General features: G+C 68.7%; 1 protein-coding gene across 1 annotated transcript in view; it reads left to right on the forward strand.

Annotated features, from left to right (window-relative positions):
• LOC140396129 (V-type proton ATPase 116 kDa subunit a 4-like) overlaps window positions 1-25,159 on the forward strand; it is a 204,280-nt gene that overhangs the window by 115,881 nt on the left and 63,240 nt on the right. Inside the window, exon 11 of the mRNA XM_072484282.1 lies at window positions 1,655-1,805. Within this exon, the coding sequence (XP_072340383.1) occupies window positions 1,655-1,805 (151 nt within the window). The remainder of the gene's footprint in view (window positions 1-1,654; window positions 1,806-25,159) is intronic.

Consider the following 25,159-nt stretch of genomic DNA (forward strand, 5'->3'; position numbering starts at 1 on the left):
ATCATGAATCTGTGGTGACCCACCAGTGCCCAGCGCTTACGCCCGATTTAAAATTGGCCATTTTAAATTGAAGAATTGGGCAGTTTAAAACGAGCCACACTCACTCCAGCACAGACTCATGGCAATTGGAACTGGCCAATGTTCGAATACACTAAAGGTCAGACAGGCTGCCAAGATATGTCCGGACCTGCCCTATCAATCGTCCATCAAGAGATAATCGATCCGATTAATATGCACTGATCTATTGTTGCAATTCCACGCCAGGTCAGACTCTCAGGCACCTAGAGTTCCTGCCGTCACCTTATTTGGTAGAGCTATTTAGTGGTGTATGAACAACATCACTGGAGACGGACACCTAGGGCAGGCCCAAGTGACCTGTCAATCGGATCATTGGACACTAAAACCCCCTCGCGATACCCCATTGGCAAAAGGCCACAGGAAGTGGGAAAAGGGGGATAAAAGTCCGGACCCCTCGGCAGCGAGGACAAGGCGTGGGAGGTGGCCTTGACCAGATCAGAGAAGGAAGGGACTGCCAGCGAGAACCACCTTCATGGCGCCATACCAGAGGGACACAGTAATCAAATCCGTAGCCCTACCAAGCTGTCTTTGCGGGTAGTAGACACTGATCTTGGGTACCTCTAGTATTTTGTGGCCAATTAAAGGGTTAATTGTGTTCAATTGAACTTGTGTTTGTGGTTTGTTCCCCTCGTTAATAAAGACGCCTCGGTAAAACGTTTGAGTAAGCAAACTGGTCGAAAGTATCTGAGACTTTACAAGTTCAACCGGTCGAAACTGAGAAAAAGTTTCCCATTGGGAACAACAGGGTTGATGACTGATTTAAGTGATTGGCAAAAGAACCAATGGAGGCCTGAAGAAAAACTTTTAAATCTGGAAGTGTGGTGGAGATGGATCCAACTATGACTTTCTAAAAGGAATTTAATAAGCACCTGACTAGAAATAAATTGCAGGTCCGTGGGGAGTGGGGACGAAATGAGATGAAGTAATTTGTTCTTGCCTGATGGCCAGATGGCTGGCTCCTGATAAAACCATTCTAGGTATCCTTTTATCAGTGGAGTAAGTCTTGATTATTGCTGAACAACCTCACCCAGCACTGAAAATTGTGACGTCTCATTCCCTCAGCTTTTAATTGTTGTCGAAGTTTTCTTTTAATTATTACTTTTTGCCCTTTATTTATTGGCTCTTTTATCTCCAGCCAATCCAACATTTTATCCTCCAGTTTACAGCCAAGGGAAATAGTAGGTGCGGTTCATTCACCCCTCGTATCAAAACTGAGCCCATCAGCTGCTGGAGATATGTTTAGAATCCTGCAATAATCGGGAATTGGGTGAACAATTGTGTGCTACGTTAATGAGCTTTGCCCCACCAAATTCTGCGGCAAGAATGAAGGTCCTACTTTTAATCGCCGATCTGTACTGAGTTGACTGAGCCCAAGCGCATTAGCAGTGGAGCCTGGAGCAGCGCAAGCACCTCTTCTGATGGTGAACCAGTGGCCATGGTCTGCCCGTGCTGGGAAGTGTGTGCATGCATGAACAGACCCAAGCGATCTCAGTCACTGTATTCATGCTCTTGAGGAAATGCTAAATCTTGCCTGACGTTGGCCGCTGAATGAAATGTACATTTTCTTGTGCCTCAGGAGCGCAGTGGTTCCAGTGTCGACCCGATCATGACAGTGGTGCAGACCCAAATGGCCCCGCCCACCTTCAACAGGACCAACAAATTCACAGCTGGGTTCCAGAACATTGTGGATGCGTACGGGGTTGGAACATATCGAGAAATGAACCCTGGTGACTCGATTTCAAATGTTTCTACCTGTGCACAAAGATTTTAACAGTGGGAAGGTCGAATAATACTGAGGAATTTCCTTTCTCTTTTTCCTTCTGTCTCTCCCCCCCTCAGACTGTGTGTGTGTCTCCCCTTCTCTTGCTCTCTGTCTCTCTCTCTCTCTTTCTCTATCTCACGCTCTGTGGCTCTCTCTTTCAAGGTTCGTCTTTCCATCTCTCTCGCGCCCTGTCCCCCTCTCTCGCGCCATGTCCCTCTCTCTCGCGCCATGTCCCTCTCTCTCGCGCCCTGTCCCCCTCTCTCGCGCTCTGTCCCTCTCTCTCGCGCTCTGTCCCTCTCTCTCGCGCTCTGTCCCTCTCTCTCGCGCTCTGTCCCTCTCTCTCGCGCTCTGTCCCTCTCTCTCGCGCTCTGTCCCTCTCTCTCGCGCTCTGTCCCTCTCTCTCGCGCTCTGTCCCTCTCTCTCGCGCTCTGTCCCTCTCTCTCGCGCTCTGTCCCTCTCTCTCGCGCTCTGTCCCTCTCTCTCGCGCTCTGTCCCTCTCTCTCGCGCTCTGTCCCTCTCTCTCGCGCTCTGTCCCTCTCTCTCGCGCTCTGTCCCTCTCTCTCGCGCTCTGTCCCTCTCTCTCGCGCTCTGTCCCTCTCTCTCGCGCTCTGTCCCTCTCTCTCGCGCTCTGTCCCTCTCTCTCGCGCTCTGTCCCTCTCTCTCGCGCGCTGTCCCTCTCTCTCGCGCTCTGTCCCTCTCTCTCGCGCTCTGTCCCTCTCTCTCGCGCTCTGTCCCTCTCTCTCGCGCTGTCCCTCTCTCTCGCGCGCTGTCCCTCTCTCTCGCGCGCAGTCCCTCTCTCTCGCGCGCAGTCCCTCTCTCTCGCGCGCAGTCCCTCTCTCTCGCGCGCTGTCCCTCTCTCTCGCGCGCTGTCCCTCTCTCTCGCGCGCTGTCCCTCTCTCTCGCGCGCTGTCCCTCTCTCTCGCGCGCTGTCCCTCTCTCTCGCGCGCTGTCCCTCTCTCTCGCGCGCTGTCCCTCTCTCTCGCGCGCTGTCCCTCTCTCTCGCGCGCTGTCCCTCTCTCTCGCGCGCTGTCCCTCTCTCTCGCGCGCTGTCCCTCTCTCTCGCGCGCTGTCCCTCTCTCTCGCGCGCTGTCCCTCTCTCTCGCGCGCTGTCCCTCTCTCTCGCGCGCTGTCCCTCTCTCTCGCGCGCTGTCCCTCTCTCACGCGCGCTGTCCCTCTCTCTCGCGCGCTGTCCCTCTCTCTCGCGCGCTGTCCCTCTCTCTCGCGCGCTGTCCCTCTCTCTCGCGCGCTGTCCCTCTCTCTCGCGCGCTGTCCCTCTCTCTCGCGCGCTGTCCCTCTCTCTCGCGCGCTGTCCCTCTCTCTCGCGCGCTGTCCCTCTCTCTCGCGCGCTGTCCCTCTCTCTCGCGCGCTGTCCCTCTCTCTCGCGCGCTGTCCCTCTCTCTCGCGCGCTGTCCCTCTCTCTCGCGCGCTGTCCCTCTCTCTCGCGCGCTGTCCCTCTCTCTCGCGCGCTGTCCCTCTCTCTCGCGCGCTGTCCCTCTCTCTCGCGCGCTGTCCCTCTCTCTCGCGCGCTGTCCCTCTCTCTCGCGCGCTGTCCCTCTCTCTCGCGCGCTGTCCCTCTCTCTCGCGCGCTGTCCCTCTCTCTCGCGCGCTGTCCCTCTCTCTCGCGCGCTGTCCCTCTCTCTCGCGCGCTGTCCCTCTCTCTCGCGCGCTGTCCCTCTCTCTCGCGCGCTGTCCCTCTCTCTCGCGCGCTGTCCCTCTCTCTCGCGCGCTGTCCCTCTCTCTCGCGCGCTGTCCCTCTCTCTCGCGCGCTGTCCCTCTCTCTCGCGCGCTGTCCCTCTCTCTCGCGCGCTGTCCCTCTCTCTCGCGCGCTGTCCCTCTCTCTCGCGCGCTGTCCCTCTCTCTCGCGCGCTGTCCCTCTCTCTCGCGCGCTGTCCCTCTCTCTCGCGCGCTGTCCCTCTCTCTCGCGCGCTGTCCCTCTCTCTCGCGCGCTGTCCCTCTCTCTCGCGCGCTGTCCCTCTCTCTCGCGCGCTGTCCCTCTCTCTCGCGCGCTGTCCCTCTCTCTCGCGCGCTGTCCCTCTCTCTCGCGCGCTGTCCCTCTCTCTCGCGCGCTGTCCCTCTCTCTCGCGCGCTGTCCCTCTCTCTCGCGCGCTGTCCCTCTCTCTCGCGCGCTGTCCCTCTCTCTCGCGCGCTGTCCCTCTCTCTCGCGCGCTGTCCCTCTCTCTCGCGCGCTGTCCCTCTCTCTCGCGCGCTGTCCCTCTCTCTCGCGCGCTGTCCCTCTCTCTCGCGCGCTGTCCCTCTCTCTCGCGCGCTGTCCCTCTCTCTCGCGCGCTGTCCCTCTCTCTCGCGCGCTGTCCCTCTCTCTCGCGCGCTGTCCCTCTCTCTCGCGCGCTGTCCCTCTCTCTCGCGCGCTGTCCCTCTCTCTCGCGCGCTGTCCCTCTCTCTCGCGCGCTGTCCCTCTCTCTCGCGCGCTGTCCCTCTCTCTCGCGCGCTGTCCCTCTCTCTCGCGCGCTGTCCCTCTCTCTCGCGCGCTGTCCCTCTCTCTCGCGCGCTGTCCCTCTCTCTCGCGCGCTGTCCCTCTCTCTCGCGCGCTGTCCCTCTCTCTCGCGCGCTGTCCCTCTCTCTCGCGCGCTGTCCCTCTCTCTCGCGCGCTGTCCCTCTCTCTCGCGCGCTGTCCCTCTCTCTCGCGCGCTGTCCCTCTCTCTCGCGCGCTGTCCCTCTCTCTCGCGCGCTGTCCCTCTCTCTCTCGCGCGCTGTCCCTCTCTCTCTCGCGCGCTGTCCCTCTCTCTCTCGCGCGCTGTCCCTCTCTCTCTCTCGCGCTCTGTCCCTCTCTCTCTCGCGCGCTGTCCCTCTCTCTCTCGCGCGCTGTCCCTCTCTCTCTCTCGCGCGCTGTCCCTCTCTCTCTCTCGCGCTCTGTCCCTCTCTCTCTCTGTCCCTCTCTCTCTCTCTCTCTTGCGCGCTCTGTCCCTCTCTCTCTCTCTCTCTCTTGCGCGCTCTGTCTCTCTCTCACTTGCGCGCTCTGTCCCTCTCTCTCTTGCGCGCTCTGTCCCTCTCTCTCTCTCTCTCGCGCTCTGTCCCTCTCTCTCTCTCTCTCTCGCTCTGTCCCGCTCTCTCTCGCTCTGTCCCTCTCTCTCTCGCTCTGTCCCTCTTGCGCTCTGTCCCTCTCTCTCTCTCTCTCGCTCTGTCCCTCTCGCGCTCTGTCCCTCTCTCTCTCTCTCTCTCTCGCTCTGTCCCTCTTGCGCTCTGTCCCTCTCTCACTTGCGCGCTCTGTCCATCTCTCTCTCTCGTGCTCTGTCCCTCTCTCTCTCGTGCTCTGTCCCTCTCTCTCTCTCGCGCTCTGTCCCTCTCTCTCTCGCGCTCTGTCCCTCTCTCTCTCTCTCTCGCGCTCTTTCCCTCGCTCTGTCCCCCTCCTCGCGCTCTGTCCCTCTCTCGCGCTCTATCCCTCTCTCGTGCTCTCTCCTCTCTCTCGCGCTCTGTCCCCCTCTCTCTCGCGCTCTGTCCCTCTCTCTCTCGCGCGCTCTTTCCCTCTCTCTGTCCCTCTCTCTCGCGCTCTGTCCCTCTCTCTCGCGCTCTGTCCCCCTCTCTCGCGCTCTGTCCCCCTCTCTCGCGCTCTGTCCCCCTCTCTCGCGCTCTGTCCCCCTCTCTCGCGCTCTGTCCCCCTCTCTCGCGCTCTGTCCCCCTCTCTCGCGCTCTGTCCCCCTCTCTCGCGCTCTGTCCCCCTCTCTCGCGCTCTGTCCCCCTCTCTCGCGCTCTGTCCCCCTCTCTCGCGCTCTGTCCCCCTCTCTCGCGCTCTGTCCCCCTCTCTCGCGCTCTGTCCCCCTCTCTCGCGCTCTGTCCCCCTCTCTCGCGCTCTGTCCCCCTCTCTCGCGCTCTGTCCCCCTCTCTCGCGCTCTGTCCCCCTCTCTCGCGCTCTGTCCCCCTCTCTCGCGCTCTGTCCCCCTCTCTCGCGCTCTGTCCCCCTCTCTCGCGCTCTGTCCCTCTCTCTCGCGCTCTGTCCCTCTCTCTCGCGCTCTGTCCCTCTCTCTCGCGCTCTGTCCCTCTCTCTCGCGCTCTGTCCCTCTCTCTCGCGCTCTGTCCCTCTCTCTCGCGCTCTGTCCCTCTCTCTCGCGCTCTGTCCCTCTCTCTCGCGCTCTGTCCCTCTCTCTCGCGCTCTGTCCCTCTCTCTCGCGCTCTGTCCCTCTCTCTCGCGCTCTGTCCCTCTCTCTCGCGCTCTGTCCCTCTCTCTCGCGCTCTGTCCCTCTCTCTCTCTCTCTCTCTCTCTCTCGCTCTGTCCCTCTCTCTCTCACGCTCTGTCCCTCTCTCTCTCGCGCTCTGTCCCTCTCTCTCTCGCGCTCTGTCCCCCTCTCTCTCACGCTCTGTCCCTCGCACTGTCCCCCTCTCTCGCGCTCTATCCCTCTCTCGCGCTCTATCCCTCTCTCGTGCTCTCTCCTCTCTCTCGTGCTCTCTCCTCTCTCTCGCGCTCTGTCCCCCTCTCTCTCGCGCTCTGTCCCTCTCTCTCTCGCGCGCTCTTTCCCTCGCTCTGTCCCTCTCTCGCGCTCTGTCCCTCTCTCTCTCGTGCTCTGTCCCTCTCTCTCTCGCGCTCTGTCCCTCTCTCTCACGCTCTGTCCCTCTCTCTCGCGCTCTGTCCCTCTCTCTCACGCTCTGTCCCCCTCTCTCTCGCGCTCTGTCCCTCTCTCTCTCGCGCGCTCTTTCCCTCGCTCTGTCCCTCTCTCGCGCTCTGTCCCTCTCTCGCGCTCTGTCCCTCTCTCTCGCGCTCTGTCCCTCTCTCTCGCGCTCTGTCCCTCTCGCTCTCGCGCTCTGTCCCTCTCGCTCTCGCGCTCTGTCCCTCTCGCTCTCGCGCTCTGTCCCTCTCGCTCTCGCGCTCTGTCCCTCTCGCTCTCGCGCTCTGTCCCTCTCGCTCTCGCGCTCTGTCCCTCTCGCTCTCGCGCTCTGTCCCTCTCGCTCTCGCGCTCTGTCCCTCTCGCTCTCGCGCTCTGTCCCTCTCGCTCTCGCGCTCTGTCCCTCTCGCTCTCGCGCTCTGTCTCCCTCTCTCTCGCGCTCTGTCTCCCTCTCTCTCGCGCTCTGTCTCCCTCTCTCTCGCGCTCTGTCTCCCTCTCTCTCGCGCTCTGTCTCCCTCTCTCTCGCGCTCTGTCTCCCTCTCTCTCGCGCTCTGTCTCCCTCTCTCTCGCGCTCTGTCTCCCTCTCTCTCGCGCTCTGTCTCCCTCTCTCTCGCGCTCTGTCTCCCTCTCTCTCGCGCTCTGTCTCCCTCTCTCTCGCGCTCTGTCTCCCTCTCTCTCGCGCTCTGTCTCCCTCTCTCTCGCGCTCTGTCTCCCTCTCTCTCGCGCTCTGTCTCCCTCTCTCTCGCGCTCTGTCTCCCTCTCTCTCGCGCTCTGTCTCCCTCTCTCTCGCGCTCTGTCTCCCTCTCTCTCGCGCTCTGTCTCCCTCTCTCTCGCGCTCTGTCTCCCTCTCTCTCGCGCTCTGTCTCCCTCTCTCTCGCGCTCTGTCTCCCTCTCTCTCGCGCTCTGTCTCCCTCTCTCTCGCGCTCTGTCTCCCTCTCTCTCGCGCTCTGTCTCCCTCTCTCTCGCGCTCTGTCTCCCTCTCTCTCGCGCTCTGTCTCCCTCTCTCTCGCGCTCTGTCTCCCTCTCTCTCGCGCTCTGTCTCCCTCTCTCTCGCGCTCTGTCTCCCTCTCTCTCGCGCTCTGTCTCCCTCTCTCTCGCGCTCTGTCTCCCTCTCTCTCGCGCTCTGTCTCCCTCTCTCTCGCGCTCTGTCTCCCTCTCTCTCGCGCTCTGTCTCCCTCTCTCTCGCGCTCTGTCTCCCTCTCTCTCGCGCTCTGTCTCCCTCTCTCTCGCGCTCTGTCTCCCTCTCTCTCGCGCTCTGTCTCCCTCTCTCTCGCGCTCTGTCTCCCTCTCTCTCGCGCTCTGTCCCCCTCTCTCTCGCGCTCTGTCCCCCTCTCTCTCGCGCTCTGTCCCCCTCTCTCTCGCGCTCTGTCCCCCTCTCTCTCGCGCTCTGTCCCCCTCTCTCTCGCGCTCTGTCCCCCTCTCTCTCGCGCTCTGTCCCCCTCTCTCTCGCGCTCTGTCCCCCTCTCTCTCGCGCTCTGTCCCCCTCTCTCTCGCGCTCTGTCCCCCTCTCTCTCGCGCTCTGTCCCCCTCTCTCTCGCGCTCTGTCCCCCTCTCTCTCGCGCTCTGTCCCCCTCTCTCTCGCGCTCTGTCCCCCTCTCTCTCGCGCTCTGTCCCCCTCTCTCTCGCGCTCTGTCCCCCTCTCTCTCGCGCTCTGTCCCCCTCTCTCTCGCGCTCTGTCCCCCTCTCTCTCGCGCTCTGTCCCCCTCTCTCTCGCGCTCTGTCCCCCTCTCTCTCGCGCTCTGTCCCCCTCTCTCTCGCGCTCTGTCCCCCTCTCTCTCGCGCTCTGTCCCCCTCTCTCTCGCGCTCTGTCCCCCTCTCTCTCGCGCTCTGTCCCCCTCTCTCTCGCGCTCTGTCCCCCTCTCTCTCGCGCTCTGTCCCCCTCTCTCTCGCGCTCTGTCCCCCTCTCTCTCGCGCTCTGTCCCCCTCTCTCTCGCGCTCTGTCCCCCTCTCTCTCGCGCTCTGTCCCCCTCTCTCTCGCGCTCTGTCCCCCTCTCTCTCGCGCTCTGTCCCCCTCTCTCTCGCGCTCTGTCCCCCTCTCTCTCGCGCTCTGTCCCCCTCTCTCTCGCGCTCTGTCCCCCTCTCTCTCGCGCTCTGTCCCCCTCTCTCTCGCGCTCTGTCCCCCTCTCTCTCGCGCTCTGTCCCCCTCTCTCTCGCGCTCTGTCCCCCTCTCTCTCGCGCTCTGTCCCCCTCTCTCTCGCGCTCTGTCCCCCTCTCTCTCGCGCTCTGTCCCCCTCTCTCTCGCGCTCTGTCCCCCTCTCTCTCGCGCTCTGTCCCCCTCTCTCTCTCTCTCTCTCTCGCGCTCTTTCCCTCACTCTGTCCCTCTCTCTAGCGCTCTGTCCCTCTCTCTCGCGCTCTGTCCCTCTCTCTCGCGCTCTGTCCCTCTCTCTCTCGCGCTCTGTCCCTCTCTCTCGCGCTCTGTCCCTCTCTCTCTCGCGCTCTGTCCCTCTCTCTCTCGCGCTCTGTTCCTCTCTCTCTCGCGCTCTGTCCCCCTCTCTCTCGCGCTCTGTCCCTCTCTCTCTCTCTCTCGCTCTTTCCCTCGCTCTGTCCCTCTCTCTCGCGCTCTGTCCCTCTCTCTCGCGCTCTGTCCCTCTCTCTCGCGCTCTGTCCCTCTCTCTCGCGCTCTGTCCCTCTCTCTCGCGCTCTGTCCCTCTCTCTCGCGCTCTGTCCCTCTCTCTCGCGCTCTGTCCCTCTCTCTCGCGCTCTGTCCCTCTCTCTCGCGCTCTGTCCCTCTCTCTCTCGCGCTCTGTCCCTCTCTCTCTCGCGCTCTGTCCCTCTCTCTCTCGCGCTCTGTCCCCCTCTCTCTCGCGCTCTGTCCCTCTCTCTCGCGCTCTTTCCCTCGCACGGTCCCCCTCTCTCGCGCTCTATCCCTCTCTCGTGCTCTCTCCTCTCTCTCGCGCTCTGTCCCCCTCTCTCTCGCGCTCTGTCCCTCTCTCTCTCGCGCGCTCTTTCCCTCGCTCTGTCCCTCTCTCGCGCTCTGTCCCTCTCTCTCTCACGCTCTGTCCCTCTCTCTCTCGCGCTCTGTCCCTCTCTCTCTCGCGCTCTGTCCCTCTCTCTCGCGCTCTGTCCCTCTCTCTCGCGCTCTGTCCCTCTCTCTCTCACGCTCTGTCCCCCTCTCTCTCGCGCTCTGTCCCTCTCTCTCTCTCGCGCTCTGTCCCCCTCTCTCTCGCGTTCTGTCCCCCTCTCTCTCGCGCTCTGTCCCCCTCTCTCTCGCGCTCTGTCCCCCTCTCTCTCTCTCTCTCTCGCGCTCTTTCCCTCACTCTGTCCCTCTCTCTCGCGCTCTGTCCCTCTCTCTCGCGCTCTGTCCCTCTCTCTCGCGCTCTGTCCCTCTCTCTCGCGCTCTGTCCCTCTCTCTCTCGCGCTCTGTTCCTCTCTCTCTCGCGCTCTGTTCCTCTCTCTCTCGCGCTCTGTTCCTCTCTCTCTCGCGCTCTGTCCCTCTCTCTCTCTCTCTCGCTCTGTCCCTCTCTCTCTCTCTCTCGCTCTGTCCCTCTCTCTCTCTCGCTCTTTCCCTCTCGCTCTTTCCATCGCTCTGTCCCTCTCTCTCGCGCTCTGTCCCTCTCTCTCGCGCTCTGTCCCTCTCTCTCGCGCTCTGTCCCTCTCTCTCGCGCTCTGTCCCTCTCTCTCGCGCTCTGTCCCTCTCTCTCGCGCCCTGTCCCTCTCTCTCGCGCTCTGTCCCTCTCTCTCTCGCGCTCTGTTCCTCTCTCTCTCGCGCTCTGTCCCCCTCTCTCTCGCGCTCTGTCCCTCTCTCTCTCTCTCTCGCTCTTTCCCTCGCTCTGTCCCTCTCTCTCTCGCGCTCTGTCCCTCTCTCTCTCGCGCTCTGTCCCTCTCTCTCTCTCGCGCTCTGTCCCTCTCTCTCTCTCGCGCTCTGTCCCTCTCTCTCTCTCTCTCTCTCTCTCTCGCTCTGTCCCTCTCTCTCTCTCGCGCTCTGTCCCTCTCTCTCTCTCGCGCTCTGTCCCCCTCTCTCTCGCGCTCTGTCCCTCTCTCTTGCGCTCTTTCCCCCGCTCTGTCCCCCTCTCTCGCGCTCTATCCCTCTCTCGTGCTCTATCCCTCTCTCGTGCTCTCTCCTCTCTCTCGCGCTCTGTCCCCCTCTCTCTCGCGCTCTGTCCCTCTCTCTCTCTCGCGCACTGTCCCTCTCTCTCTCGCGCTCTTTCCCTCGCTCTGTCCCTCTCTCGCGCTCTGTCCCTCTCTCGCGCTCTGTCCCTCTCTCGCGCTCTGTCCCTCTCTCGCGCTCTGTCCCTCTCTCGCGCTCTGTCCCTCTCTCGCGCTCTGTCCCTCTCTCGCGCTCTGTCCCTCTCGCTTTCGCGCTCTGTCCCTCTCTCTCTCGCGCTCTGTCCCTCTCTCTCTCGCGCTCTGTCCCTCTCTCTCTCGCGCTCTGTCCCTCTCTCTCTCGCGCTCTGTCCCTCTCTCTCTCGCGCTCTGTCCCTCTCTCTCTCGCGCTCTGTCCCTCTCTCTCTCGCGCTCTGTCCCTCTCTCTCTCGCGCTCTGTCCCTCTCTCTCTCGCGCTCTGTCCCTCTCTCTCTCGCGCTCTGTCCCTCTCTCTCTCGCGCTCTGTCCCTCTCTCTCTCGCGCTCTGTCCCTCTCTCTCTCGCGCTCTGTCCCTCTCTCTCTCGCGCTCTGTCCCTCTCTCTCTCGCGCTCTGTCTCCCCTCTCTCTCGCGCTCTGTCTCCCTCTCTCTCGCGCTCTGTCTCCCTCTCTCTCGCGCTCTGTCTCCCTCTCTCTCGCGCTCTGTCTCCCTCTCTCTCGCGCTCTGTCTCCCTCTCTCTCGCGCTCTGTCTCCCTCTCTCTCGCGCTCTGTCTCCCTCTCTCTCGCGCTCTGTCTCCCTCTCTCTCGCGCTCTGTCTCCCTCTCTCTCGCGCTCTGTCTCCCTCTCTCTCGCGCTCTGTCTCCCTCTCTCTCGCGCTCTGTCTCCCTCTCTCTCGCGCTCTGTCTCCCTCTCTCTCGCGCTCTGTCTCCCTCTCTCTCGCGCTCTGTCTCCCTCTCTCTCGCGCTCTGTCTCCCTCTCTCTCGCGCTCTGTCTCCCTCTCTCTCGCGCTCTGTCTCCCTCTCTCTCGCGCTCTGTCTCCCTCTCTCTCGCGCTCTGTCTCCCTCTCTCTCGCGCTCTGTCTCCCTCTCTCTCGCGCTCTGTCTCCCTCTCTCTCGCGCTCTGTCTCCCTCTCTCTCGCGCTCTGTCTCCCTCTCTCTCGCGCTCTGTCTCCCTCTCTCTCGCGCTCTGTCTCCCTCTCTCTCGCGCTCTGTCTCCCTCTCTCTCGCGCTCTGTCTCCCTCTCTCTCGCGCTCTGTCTCCCTCTCTCTCGCGCTCTGTCTCCCTCTCTCTCGCGCTCTGTCTCCCTCTCTCTCGCGCTCTGTCTCCCTCTCTCTCGCGCTCTGTCTCCCTCTCTCTCGCGCTCTGTCTCCCTCTCTCTCGCGCTCTGTCTCCCTCTCTCTCGCGCTCTGTCTCCCTCTCTCTCGCGCTCTGTCTCCCTCTCTCTCGCGCTCTGTCTCCCTCTCTCTCGCGCTCTGTCTCCCTCTCTCTCGCGCTCTGTCTCCCTCTCTCTCGCGCTCTGTCTCCCTCTCTCTCGCGCTCTGTCTCCCTCTCTCTCGCGCTCTGTCTCCCTCTCTCTCGCGCTCTGTCTCCCTCTCTCTCGCGCTCTGTCTCCCTCTCTCTCGCGCTCTGTCTCCCTCTCTCTCGCGCTCTGTCTCCCTCTCTCTCGCGCTCTGTCTCCCTCTCTCTCGCGCTCTGTCTCCCTCTCTCTCGCGCTCTGTCTCCCTCTCTCTCGCGCTCTGTCTCCCTCTCTCTCGCGCTCTGTCTCCCTCTCTCTCGCGCTCTGTCTCCCTCTCTCTCGCGCTCTGTCTCCCTCTCTCTCGCGCTCTGTCTCCCTCTCTCTCGCGCTCTGTCTCCCTCTCTCTCGCGCTCTGTCTCCCTCTCTCTCGCGCTCTGTCTCCCTCTCTCTCGCGCTCTGTCTCCCTCTCTCTCGCGCTCTGTCTCCCTCTCTCTCGCGCTCTGTCTCCCTCTCTCTCGCGCTCTGTCTCCCTCTCTCTCGCGCTCTGTCTCCCTCTCTCTCGCGCTCTGTCTCCCTCTCTCTCGCGCTCTGTCTCCCTCTCTCTCGCGCTCTGTCTCCCTCTCTCTCGCGCTCTGTCTCCCTCTCTCTCGCGCTCTGTCTCCCTCTCTCTCGCGCTCTGTCTCCCTCTCTCTCGCGCTCTGTCTCCCTCTCTCTCGCGCTCTGTCTCCCTCTCTCTCGCGCTCTGTCTCCCTCTCTCTCGCGCTCTGTCTCCCTCTCTCTCGCGCTCTGTCTCCCTCTCTCTCGCGCTCTGTCTCCCTCTCTCTCGCGCTCTGTCTCCCTCTCTCTCGCGCTCTGTCTCCCTCTCTCTCGCGCTCTGTCTCCCTCTCTCTCGCGCTCTGTCTCCCTCTCTCTCGCGCTCTGTCTCCCTCTCTCTCGCGCTCTGTCTCCCTCTCTCTCGCGCTCTGTCCCTCTCTCTCTCGCGCTCTGTCCCTCTCTCTCTCGCGCTCTGTCCATTGCCCTCTCGCGCTCTGTCCCTCGCGCTCTAGCTCTCTCTGCCTGACCCTCGCGCTCTAGCTCTCTCTGCCTGACCCTCGCGCTCTCGCTCTCTCTGCCTGACCCTCGCGCTCTATCTCTCTCTGCCTGCCCCTCGCGCCCTCTCTCTGCCTGCCCCTCGCGCCCTCTCTCTGCCTGCCCCTCGCGTCCTCTCTCTCTCTGCCTGCCCCTCGCACCCTCTCTCTGCCTGCCCCTCGCGCCCTCTCTCTTCCTGCCCCTCGCGCCCTCTCTCTGCCTGCCCCTCGCGCCCTCTCTCTGCCTGCCCCTCGCGCCCTCTCTCTCTCTCTCTCCCTGCCCCCTCGCGCCCTCTCTCTCTCTCCCTGCCCCTCGCGCTCTCTCTCTCTCTCTCTCTCCCTGCCCCTCGCGCTCTCTCTCTCTCTCCCTGCCTGCCCCTCGCGCTCTCTCTCTCTCTCCCTGCCTGCCCCTCGCGCTCTCTCTCTGCCTGCCCCTGGCGCTCTCTCTCTGCCTGCCCCTCGCGCTCTCTCTCTGCCTGCCCCTGCCCCTCGCGCCCTCTCTCTGCCTGCCCCTCGCGCCCTCTCTCTGCCTGCCCCTCGCGCCCTCTCTCTCTCCCTGCCCCTCGCGCCCTCTCTCTCTCCCTGCCCCTCGCGCCCTCTCTCTGCCTGCCCCTCGCGCCCTCTCTCTGATTGCCCCTCGCGCCCACTCTCTGATTGCCCCTCGCGCCCTCTCTCTGATTGCCCCTCGCGCCCTCTCTCTGATTGCCCCTCGCTCGCTCTCTCTGATTGCCCCTCGCTCGCTCTCTCTCTCTCTCTCTCTCTCTCTCTCTCTGCCTGCCCCTCGTGCCCTCTCTCTGCCTGCCCCTCGCGCGCTCTCTCTGCCTGCCCCTCGCGCTCTCTCTCTGCCTGCCCCTCGCGCTCTCTCTCTGCCTGCCCCTCGCGCTCTCTCTCTGCCTGCCCCTCGCGCTCTCTCTCTGCCTGCCCCTCGCGTTCTCTCTCTGCCTGCCCCTCGCGCCCTCTCTCTGTGCCTGCCCCTCGCGCCCTCTCTCTGCCTGCCCCTCGCGCCCTCTCTCTGTGCCTGCCCCTCGCGCCCTCTCTCTGCCTGCCCCTCGCGCCCTCTGTCTTCCTGCCCCTCGCGCCCTCTGTCTTCCTGCCCCTCGCGCCCTCTCTCTGCCTGCCCCTCGCGCCCTCTCTCTGCCTGCCCCTCGCGCCCTCTCTCTGCCTGCCCCTCGCGCCCTCTCTCTGCCTGCCCCTCGCGCCCTCTCTCTGCCTGCCCCTCGCGCCCTCTCTCTGCCTGCCCCTCGCGCCCTCTCTCTGCCTGCCCCTCGCGCCCTCTCTCTGCCTGCCCCTCGCGCCCTCTCTCTGCCTGCCCCTCGCGCCCTCTCTCTGCCTGCCCCTCGCGCCCTCTCTCTGCCTGCCCCTCGCGCCCTCTCTCTGCCTGCCCCTCGCGCCCTCTCTCTGCCTGCCCCTCGCGCCCTCTCTCTGCCTGCCCCTCGCGCCCTCTCTCTGCCTGCCCCTCGCGCCCTCTCTCTGCCTGCCCCTCGCGCCCTCTCTCTGCCTGACCCTCGCGCCCTCTCTCTGCCTGCCCCTCGCGCCCTCTCTCTGATTGCCCCTCGCTCGCTCTCTCTCTCTCTCTCTCTCTCTCTCTCTCTCTGCCTGCCCCTCGTGCCCTCTCTCTGCCTGCCCCTCGCACTCTCTCTCTGCCTGCCCCTCGCGCCCTCTCTCTGCCTGCCCCTCGCGCCCTCTCTCTGCCTGCCCCTCACGCCCTCTCTCTGCCTGCCCCTCGCGCCCTCTGTCTTCCTGCCCCTCGCGCCCTCTCTCTGCCTGCCCCTCGCGCCCTCTCTCTGCCTGCCCCTCGCGCCCTCTCTCTGCCTGCCCCTCGCGCCCTCTCTCTGCCTGCCCCTCGCGCCATCTCTCTGCCTGCCCCTCGCGCCCTCTCTCTGCCTGCCCCTCGCGCCCTCTCTCTGCCTGCCCCTCGCGCCCTCTCTCTGCCTGCCCCTCGCGCCCTCTCTCTGCCTGCCCTCGCGCCTCTCTCTGCCTGCCCCTCGCGCCCTCTCTCTGCCTGCCCCTCGCGCCCTCTCTCTGCCTGCCCCTCGCGCCCTCTCTCTGCCTGCCCCTCGCGCCCTCTCTCTGCCTGCCCCTCGCGCCCTCTCTCTGCCTGCCCCTCGCGCCCTCTCTCTGCCTGCCCCTCGCGCCCTCTCTCTGCCTGCCCCTCGCGCCCTCTCTCTGCCTGCCCCTCGCGCCCTCTCTCTGCCTGCCCCTCGCGCCCTCTCTCTGCCTGCCCCTCGCGCCCTCTCTCTGCCTGCCCCTCGCGCCCTCTCTCTGCCTGCCCCTCGCGCCCTCTCTCTGCCTGCCCCTCGCGCCCTCTCTCTGCCTGCCCCTCGCGCCCTCTCTCTGCCTGCCCCTCGCGCCCTCTCTCTGCCTGCCCCTCGCGCCCTCTCTCTGCCTGCCCCTCGCGCCCTCTCTCTGCCTGCCCCTCGCGCCCTCTCTCTGCCTGCCCCTCGCGCCCTCTCTCTGCCTGCCCCTCGCGCCCTCTCTCTGCCTGCCCCTCGCGCCCTCTCTCTGCCTGCCCCGCCCTCGCGCCCTCTCTCTGCCTGCCCCTCGCGCCCTCTCTCTGCCTGCCCCCCGCGCCCCTCTGCCTGCCCCTCGCGCCCTCTCTCTGCCTGCCCCTCGCGCCCTCTCTCTGCCTGCCCCTCGCGCCCTCTCTCTGCCTGCCCCTCGCGCCCTCTCTCTGCCTGCCCCTCGCGCCCTCTCTCTGCCTGCCCCTCGCGCCCTCTCTCTGCCTGCCCCTCGCGCCCTCTCTCTGCCTGCCCCTCGCGCCCTCTCTCTGCCTGCCCCTCGCGCCCTCTCTGCCTGCCCCTCGCGCCCTCTCTCTGCCTGCCCCTCGCGCCCTCTCTCTGCCTGCCCCTCGCTCCCTCTCTCTGCCTGCCCCTCGCGCCCTCTCTCTGCCTGCCCCTCGCGCCCTCTCTCTGCCTGCCCCTCGCGCCCTCTCTCTGCCTGCCCCTCGCGCCCTCTCTCTGCCTGCCCCTCGCGCCCTCTCTCTGCCTGCCCCTCGCGCCCTCTCTCTGCCTGCCCCTCGCGCCCCCTCTCTGCCTGCCCCTCGCGCCCCCTCTCTGCCTGCCCCTCGCGCCCCCTCTCTGCCTGCCCCTCGCGCCCCCTCTCTGCCTGCCCCTCGCGCCCTCTCTCTGCCTGCCCCTCGCGCCCGCTCTCTGCCTGCCCCTCGCGCCCTCTCTCTGCCTGCCCCTCGCGCCCCCTCTCTGCCTGCCCCTCGCGCCCCCTCTCTGCCTGCCCCTCGCGCCCCCTCTCTGCCTGCCCCTCGCGCCCCCTCTCTGCCTGCCCCTCGCGCCCCCTCTCTGCCTGCCCCTCGCGCCCCCTCTCTGCCTGCCCCTCGCGCCCCCTCTCTGCCTGCCCCTCGCGCCCTCTCTCTGCCTGCCCCTCGCGCCCTCTCTCTGCCTGCCCCTCGCGCCCTCTCTCTGCCTGCCCCTCGCGCCCTCTCTCTGCCTGCCCCTCGCGCCCTCTCTCTGCCTGCCCCTCGCGCCCTCTCTCTGCCTGCCCCTCGCGCCCTCTCTCTGCCTGCCCCTCGCGCCCTCTCTCTGCCTGCCCCTCGCGCCCTCTCTCTGCCTGCCCCTCGCGCCCTCTCTCTGCCTGCCCCTCGCGCCCTCTCTCTGCCTGCCCCTCGCGCCCTCTCTCTGCCTGCCCCTCGCGCCCTCTCTCTGCCTGCCCCTCGCGCCCTCTCTCTGCCTGCCCCTCGCGCCCTCTCTCTGCCTGCCCCTCGCGCCCTCTCTCTGCCTGCCCCTCGCGCCCTCTCTCTGCCTGCCCCTCGCGCCCTCTCTCTGCCTGCCCCTCGCGCCCTCTCTCTGCCTGCCCCTCGCGCCCTCTCTCTGCCTGCCCCTCGCGCCCTCTCTCTGCCTGCCCCTCGCGCCCTCTCTCTGCCTGCCCCTCGCGCCCTCTCTCTGCCTGCCCCTCGCGCCCTCTCTCTGCCTGCCCCTCGCGCCCTCTCTCTGCCTGCCCCTCGCGCCCTCTCTCTGCCTGCCCCTCGCGCCCTCTCTCTGCCTGCCCCTCGCGCCCTCTCTCTGCCTGCCCCTCGCGCCCTCTCTCTGCCTGCCCCTCGCGCCCTCTCTCTGCCTGCCCCTCGCGTCCTCTCTCTGCCTGCCCCTCGCGCCCTCTCTCTGCCTGCCCCTCGCGCCCCCTCTCTGCCTGCCCCTCGCGCCCCCTTTCTGCCTGCCCCTCGCGCCCCCTCTCTGCCTGACCCTCGCGCCCCTCTCTGCCTGCCCCTCGCGCCCCCTCTCTGCCTGCCCCTCGCGCCCCCTCTCTGCCTGCCCCTCGCGCAACCTCTCTGCCTGCCCCTCGCGCCCCCTCTCTGCCTGCCCCTCGCACCCCCTCTCTGCCTGCCCCTCGCGCCCTCTCTCTGCCTGCCCCTCGCGCCCTCTCTCTGCCTGCCCCTCGCGCCCTCTCTCTGCCTGCCCCTCGCGCCCCCTCTCTGCCTGCCCCTCGCGCCCCCTCTCTGCCTGCCCCTCGCGCCCCCTCTCTGCCTGCCCCTCGCGCCCCCTCTCTGCCTGCCCCTCGCGCCCCCTCTCTGCCTGCCCCTCGCGCCCCCTCTCTGCCTGCCCCTCGCGCCCTCTCTCTGCCTGCCCCTCGCGCCCTCTCTCTGCCTGCCCCTCGCGCCCTCTCTCTGCCTGCCCCTCGCGCCCTCTCTCTGCCTGCCCCTCGCGCCCTCTCTCTGCCTGCCCCTCGCGCCCTCTCTCTGCCTGCCCCTCGCGCCCTCTCTCTGCCTGCCCCTCGCGCCCTCTCTCTGCCTGCCCCTCGCGCCCTCTCTCTGCCTGCCCCTCGCGCCCTCTCTCTGCCTGCCCCTCGCGCCCTCTCTCTGCCTGCCCCTCGCGCCCTCTCTCTGCCTGCCCCTCGCGCCCTCTCTCTGCCTGCCCCTCGCGCCCTCTCTCTGCCTGCCCTCGCGCCCTCTCTCTGCCTGCCCCTCGCGCCCTCTCTCTGCCTGCCCCTCGCGCCCTCTCTCTGCCTGCCCCTCGCGCCCTCTCTCCGCCTGCCCCTCGCGCCCTCTCTCCGCCTGCCCCTCGCGCCCTCTCTCCGCCTGCCCCTCGCGCCCTCTCTCCGCCTGCCCCTCGCGCCCTCTCTCCGCCTGCCCCTCGCGCCCTCTCTCCGCCTGCCCCTCGCGCCCTCTCTCCGCCTGCCCCTCGCGCCCTCTCTCCGCCTGCCCCTCGCGCCCTCTCTCCGCCTGCCCCTCGCGCCCTCTCTCCGCCTGCCCCTCGCGCCCTCTCTCCGCCTGCCCCTCGCGCCCTCTCTCCGCCTGCCCCTCGCGCCCTCTCTCCGCCTGCCCCTCGCGCCCTCTCTCCGCCTGCCCCTCGCGCCCTCTCTCCGCCTGCCCCTCGCGCCCTCTCTCCGCCTGCCCCTCGCGCCCTCTCTCCGCCTGCCCCTCGCGCCCTCTCTCCGCCTGCCCCTCGCGCCCTCTCTCCGCCTGCCCCTCGCGCCCTCTCTCCGCCTGCCCCTCGCGCCCTCTCTCCGCCTGCCCCTCGCGCCCTCTCTCCGCCTGCCCCTCGCGCCCTCTCTCCGCCTGCCCCTCGCGCCCTCTCTCCGCCTGCCCTCGCCCTCTCTCCGCTGCCCCTCGCGCCCTCTCTCCGCCTGCCCCTCGCGCCCTCTCTCCGCCTGCCCCTCGCGCCTCTCTCCGCCTGCCCCTCGCGCCCTCTCTCCGCCTGCCCCTCGCGCCCTCTCTCCGCCTGCCCCTCGCGCCCTCTCTCCGCCTGCCCCTCGCGCCCTCTCTCCGCCTGCCCTCGCGCCCTCTCTCCGCCTGCCCCTCGCGCCCTCTCTCTGCCTGCCCCTCGCGCCCCCTCTCTGCCTGCCCCTCGCGCCCCCTCTCTGCCTGCCCCTCGCGCCCCCTCTCTGCCTGCCCCTCGCGCCCCCTCTCTGCCTGCCCCTCGCGCCCCCTCTCTGCCTGCCCCTCGCGCCCCTCTCTGCCTGCCCCTCGCGCCCTCTCTCTGCCTGCCCCTCGCGCCCTCTCTCTGCCTGCCCCTCGCGCCCTCTCTCTGCCTGCCCCTCGCGCCCTCTCTCTGCCTGCCCCTCGCGCCCTCTCTCTGCCTGCCCCTCGCGCCCTCTCTCTGCCTGCCCCTCGCGCCCTCTCTCTGCCTGCCCCTCGCGCCCTCTCTCTGCCTGCCCCTCGCGCCCTCTCTCTGCCTGCCCCTCGCGCCCTCTCTCTGCCTGCCCCTCGCGCCCTCTCTCTGCCTGCCCCTCGCGCCCTCTCTCTGCCTGCCCCTCGCGCCCTCTCTCTGCCTGCCCCTCGCGCCCTCTCTCTGCCTGCCCCTCGCGCCCTCTCTCTGCCTGCCCTCGCGCCTCTCTCTGCCTGCCCTCTCTCTGCCTGCCCCTCGCGCCCTCTCTCTGCCTGCCCCTCGCGCCCTCTCTCTGCCTGCCCCTCGCGCCCTCTCTCTGCCTGCCCCTCGCGCCCTCTCTCTGCCTGCCCCTCGCGCCCTCTCTCTGCCTGCCCCTCGCGCCCTCTCTCTGCCTGCCCCTCGCGCCCTCTCTCTGCCTGCCCCTCGCGCCCTCTCTCTGCCTGCCCCTCGCGCCCTCTCTCTGCCTGCCCCTCGCGCCCTCTCTCTGCCTGCCCCTCGCGCCCTCTCTCTGCCTGCCCCTCGCGCCCTCTCTCTGCCTGCCCCTCGCGCCCTCTCTCTGCCTGCCCCTCGCGCCCTCTCTCTGCCTGCCCCTCGCGCCCTCTCTCTGCCTGCCCCTCGCGTCCTCTCTCTGCCTGCCCCTCGCGCCCTCTCTCTGCCTGCCCCTCGCGCCCCCTCTCTGCCTGCCCCTCGCGCCCCCTCTCTGCCTGCCCCTCGCGCCCCCTCTCTGCCTGCCCCTCGCGCCCCCTCTGCCTGACCCTCGCGCCCCCTCTCTGCCTGCCCCTCGCGCCCCCTCTCTGCCTGCCCCTCGCGCCCCCTCTCTGCCTGCCCCTCGCGCAACCTCTCTGCCTGCCCCTCGCGCCCCTCTCTGCCTGCCCCTCGCGCCCCCTCTCTGCCTGCCCCTCGCGCCCTCTCTCTGCCTGCCCCTCGCGCCCTCTCTCTGCCTGCCCCTCGCGCCCTCTCTCTGCCTGCCCCTCGCGCCCCTCTCTGCCTGCCCCTCGCGCCCCCTCTCTGCCTGCCCCTCGCGCCCCCTCTCTGCCTGCCCCTCGCGCCCCCTCTCTGCCTGCCCCTCGCGCCCCCTCTCTGCCTGCCCCTCGCGCCCCCTCTCTGCCTGCCCCTCGCGCCCTCTCTCTGCCTGCCCCTCGCGCCCTCTCTCTGCCTGCCCCTCGCGCCCTCTCTCTGCCTGCCCCTCGCGCCCTCTCTCTGCCTGCCCCTCGCGCCCTCTCTCTGCCTGCCCCTCGCGCCCTCTCTCTGCCTGCCCCTCGCGCCCTCTCTCTGCCTGCCCCTCGCGCCCTCTCTCTGCCTGCCCCTCGCGCCCTCTCTCTGCCTGCCCCTCGCGCCCTCTCTCTGCCTGCCCCTCGCGCCCTCTCTCTGCCTGCCCCTCGCGCCCTCTCTCTGCCTGCCCCTCGCGCCCTCTCTCTGCCTGCCCCTCGCGCCCTCTCTCTGCCTGCCCCTCGCGCCCTCTCTCTGCCTGCCCCTCGCGCCCTCTCTCTGCCTGCCCCTCGCGCCCTCTCTCTGCCTGCCCCTCGCGCCCTCTCTCTGCCTGCCCCTCGCGCCCTCTCTCTGCCTGCCCCTCGCGCCCTCTCTCTGCTGCCCCTCGCGCCCTCTCTCTGCCTGCCCCTCGCGCCCTCTCTCTGCCTGCCCCTCGCGCCCTCTCTCTGCCTGCCCCTCGCGCCCTCTCTCTGCCTGCCCCTCGCGCCCTCTCTCTGCCTGCCCCTCGCGCCCTCTCTCTGCCTGCCCCTCGCGCCCTCTCTCTGCCTGCCCCTCGCGCCCTCTCTCTGCCTGCCCCTCGCGCCCTCTCTCTGCCTGCCCCTCGCGCCCTCTCACTGCCTGCCCCTCGCGCCCTCTCACGCCTGCCCCTCGCGCCCTCTCCACGCCTGCCCCTCGCGCCCTCTCCCCGCCTGCCCCTCGCGCCCTCTCTCCGCCTGCCCCTCGCGCCCTCTCTCCGCCTGCCCCTCGCGCCCTCTCTCCGCCTGCCCCTCGCGCCCTCTCTCCGCCTGCCCCTCGCGCCCTCTCTCCGCCTGCCCCTCGCGCCCTCTATCCGCCTGCCCCTCGCGCCCTCTCTCCGCCTGCCCCTCGCGCCCTCTCTCCGCCTGCCCCTCGCGCCCTCTCTCCGCCTGCCCCTCGCGCCCTCTCTCCGCCTGCCCCTCGCGCCCTCTCTCCGCCTGCCCCTCGCGCCCTCTCTCCGCCTGCCCCTCGCGCCCTCTCTCCGCCTGCCCCTCGCGCCCTCTCTCCGCCTGCCCCTCGCGCCCTCTCTCCGCCTGCCCCTCGCGCCCTCTCTCCGCCTGCCCCTCGCGCCCTCTCTCCGCCTGCCCCTCGCGCCCTCTCTCCGCCTGCCCCTCGCGCCCTCTCTCCGCCTGCCCCTCGCGCCCTCTCTCCGCCTGCCCCTCGCGCCCTCTCTCCGCCTGCCCCTCGCGCCCTCTCTCCGCCTGCCCCTCGCGCCCTCTCTCCGCCTGCCCCTCGCGCCCTCTCTCCGCCTGCCCCTCGCGCCCTCTCTCCGCCTGCCCCTCGCGCCCTCTCTCCGCCTGCCCCTCGCGCCCTCTCTCCGCCTGCCCCTCGCGCCCTCTCTCCGCCTGCCCCTCGCGCCCTCTCTCCGCCTGCCCCTCGCGCCCTCTCTCCGCCTGCCCCTCGCGCCCTCTCTCCGCCTGCCCCTCGCGCCCTCTCTCCGCCTGCCCCTCGCGCCCTCTCTCCGCCTGCCCCGCCCCTCCCCTGCCCCTCGCGCCCTCTCTCCGCCTCCCCTCGCGCCCTCTCTCCGCCTCCCCTCGCGCCCTCTCTCCGCCTGCTCCTCGCGCCCTCTCTCCGCCTGCTCCTCGCGCCCTCTCTCCGCCTGCCCCTCGCGCCCTCGCTCCGCCTGCCCCTCGCGCCCTCGCTCCGCCTGCCCCTCGCGCCCTCCCTCTGCCTGCCCCTCGCGCCCTCCCTCTGCCTGCCCCTCGCGCCCTCTCTCTGCCTGCCCCTCGCGCCCTCTCTCTGCCTGCCCCTCGCGCCCTCTCTCTGCCTGCCCCTCGCGCCCTCTCTCTGCCTACCCCTCGCGCCCTCTCTCTGCCTGCCCCTCGCGCCCTCTCTCTGCCTGCCCCTCGCGCCCTCTCTCTGCCTGCCCCTCGCGCCCTCTCTCTGCCTGCCCCTCGCGCCCTCTCTCTGCCTGCCCCTCGCGCCCTCTCTCTGCCTGCCCCTCGCGCCCTCTCTCTCTCTCCCTGCCCCTCGCGCCCTCTCTCTCTCTCCCTGCCCCTCGCGCTCTCTCTCTCTCTCCCTGCCTGCCCCTCGCGCCCTCTCTCCTCCTGCCCCTCGCGCCCTCTCTCCGCCTCCCCTCGCGCCCTCTCTCCGCCTCCCCTCGCGCCCTCTCTCCGCCTCCCCTCGCGCCCTCTCTCCGCCTCCCCTCGCGCCCTCTCTCCGCCTGCCCTCGCGCCCTCTCTCCGCCTGCCCCTCGCGCCCTCTCTCCGCCTGCCCCTCGCGCCCTCTCTCTGCCTGCCCCTAGCGCCCTCGCTCTGCCTGCCCCTCGCGCCCTCCCTCTGCCTGCCCCTCGCGCCCTCTCTCTGCCTGCCCCTCGCGCCCTCTCTCTGCCTGCCCCTCGCGCCCTCTCTCTGCCTGCCCCTCGCGCCCTCTCTCTGCCTGCCCCTCGCGCCCTCTCTCTGCCTGCCACTCGCGCCCTCTCTCTGCCTGCCCCTCGCGCCCTCTCTCTGCCTGCCCCTCGCGCCCTCTCTCTGCCTGCCCCTCGCGCCCTCTCTCTCTCTCCCTGCCCCTCGCGCCCTCTCTCTCTCTCCCTGCCCCTCGCGCTCTCTCTCTCTCTCCCTGCCTGCCCCTCGCGCTCTCTCTCTGCCTGCCCCTCGCGCCCTCTCTCTGCCTGCCCCTCGCGCCCTCTCTCTGCCTGCCCCTCGCGCCCTCTCTCTGCCTGCCCCTCGCGCCCTCTCTCTGCCTGCCCCTCGCGCCCTCTCTCTGCCTGCCCCTCGCGCCCTCTCTCCGCCTGCTCCTCGCGCCCTCTCTCCGCCTGCCCCTCGCGCCCTCTCTCCGCCTGCCCCTAGCGCCCTCGCTCCGCCTGCCCCTCGCGCCCTCCCTCTGCCTGCCCCTCGCGCCCTCTCTCTGCCTGCCCCTCGCGCCCTCTCTCTGCCTGCCCCTCGCGCCCTCTCTCTGCCTGTCCCTCGCGCCCTCTCTCTGCCTGCCCCTCGCGCCCTCTCTCTGCCTGCCCCTCGCGCCCTCTCTCTGCCTGCCCCTCGCGCCCTCTCTCTGCCTGCCCCTCGCGCCCTCTCTCTGCCTGCCCCTCGCGCCCTCTCTCTGCCTGCCCCTCGCGCCCTCTCTCTGCCTGCCCCTCGCGCCCTCTCTCTGCCTGCCCCTCGCGCCCTCTCTCTGCCTGCCCCTCGCGCCCTCTCTCTGCCTGCCCCTCGCGCCCTCTCTCTGCCTGCCCCTCGCGCCCTCTCTCTGCCTGCCCCTCGCGCCCTCTCTCTGCCTGCCCCTCGCGCCCTCTCTCTGCCTGCCCCTCGCGCCCTCTCTCTCTCTCCCTGCCCCTCGCGCCCTCTCTCTCTCTCCCTTCCCCTCGCGCTCTCTCTCTCTCTCCCTGCCTGCCCCTCGCGCCCTCTCTCCTCCTGCCCCTCGCGCCCTCTCTCCGCCTCCCCTCGCGCCCTCTCTCCGCCTCCCCTCGCGCCCTCTCTCCGCCTCCCCTCGCGCCCTCTCTCCGCCTGCCCTCGCGCCCTCTCTCCGCCTGCCCCTCGCGCCCTCTCTCCGCCTGCCCCTCGCGCCCTCTCTCTGCCTGCCCCTAGCGCCCTCGCTCTGCCTGCCCCTCGCGCCCTCCCTCTGCCTGCCCCTCGCGCCCTCTCTCTGCCTGCCCCTCGCGCCCTCTCTCTGCCTGCCCCTCGCGCCCTCTCTCTGCCTGCCCCTCGCGCCCTCTCTCTGCCTGCCCCTCGCGCCCTCTCTCTGCCTGCCCCTCGCGCCCTCTCTCTGCCTGCCCCTCGCGCCCTCTCTCTGCCTGCCCCTCGCGCCCTCTCTCTGCCTGCCCCTCGCGCCCTCTCTCTCTCTCCCTGCCCCTCGCGCTCTCTCTCTCTCTCCCTGCCTGCCCCTCGCGCTCTCTCTCTGCCTGCCCCTCGCGCTCTCTCTCTGCCTGCCCCTCGCGCCCTCTCTCTGCCTGCCCCTCGCGCCCTCTCTCTGCCTGCCCCTCGCGCCCTCTCTCTGCCTGCCCCTCGCGCCCTCTCTCTGCCTGCCCCTCGCGCCCTCTCTCTGCCTGCCCCTCGCGCCCTCTCTCTGCCTGCCCCTCGCGCCCTCTCTCTCTCTGCCTGCCCCTCGCGCCCTCTCTCTGCCTGCCCCTCGCGCCCTCTCTCTGCCTGCCCCTCGCGCCCTCTCTCTGCCTGCCCCTCGCGCCCTCTCTCTGCCTGCCCCTCGCGCCCTCTCTCTGCCTGCCCCTCGCGCCCTCTCTCTCTCTCCCTGCCCCTCGCGCCCTCTCTCTCCCTGCCCCTCGCGCTCTCTCTCTCTCTCCCTGCCTGCCCCTCGCGCTCTCTCTCTGCCTGCCCCTCGCGCTCTCTCTCTGCCTGCCCCTCGCGCCCTCTCTCTGCCTGCCCCTCGCGCCCTCTCTCTGCCTGCCCCTCGCGCCCTCTCTCTGCCTGCCCCTCGCGCCCTCTCTCTGCCTGCCCCTCGCGCCCTCTCTCTGCCTGCCCCTCGCGCCCTCTCTCTGCCTGCCCCTCGCGCCCTCTCTCTGCCTGCCACTCGCGCCCTCTCTCTGCCTGCCCCTCGCGCCCTCTCTCTGCCTGCCCCTCGCGCCCTCTCTCTGCCTGCCCCTCGCGCCCTCTCTCTCTCTCCCTGCCCCTCGCGCCCTCTCTCTCTCTCCCTGCCCCTCGCGCTCTCTCTCTCTCTCCCTGCCTGCCCCTCGCGCTCTCTCTCTGCCTGCCCCTCGCGCCCTCTCTCTGCCTGCCCCTCGCGCCCTCTCTCTGCCTGCCCCTCGCGCCCTCTCTCTGCCTGCCCCTCGCGCCCTCTCTCTGCCTGCCCCTCGCGCCCTCTCTCTGCCTGCCCCTCGCGCCCTCTCTCTGCCTGCCCCTCGCGCCCTCTCTCCGCCTGCTCCTCGCGCCCTCTCTCCGCCTGCCCCTCGCGCCCTCTCTCCGCCTGCCCCTAGCGCCCTCGCTCCGCCTGCCCCTCGCGCCCTCCCTCTGCCTGCCCCTCGCGCCCTCTCTCTGCCTGCCCCTCGCGCCCTCTCTCTG

The sequence above is a fragment of the Scyliorhinus torazame genome, chromosome 19, assembly GCF_047496885.1.
Source record: "Scyliorhinus torazame isolate Kashiwa2021f chromosome 19, sScyTor2.1, whole genome shotgun sequence".
NCBI classification, from domain to species: Eukaryota; Metazoa; Chordata; class Chondrichthyes; order Carcharhiniformes; family Scyliorhinidae; genus Scyliorhinus; species Scyliorhinus torazame.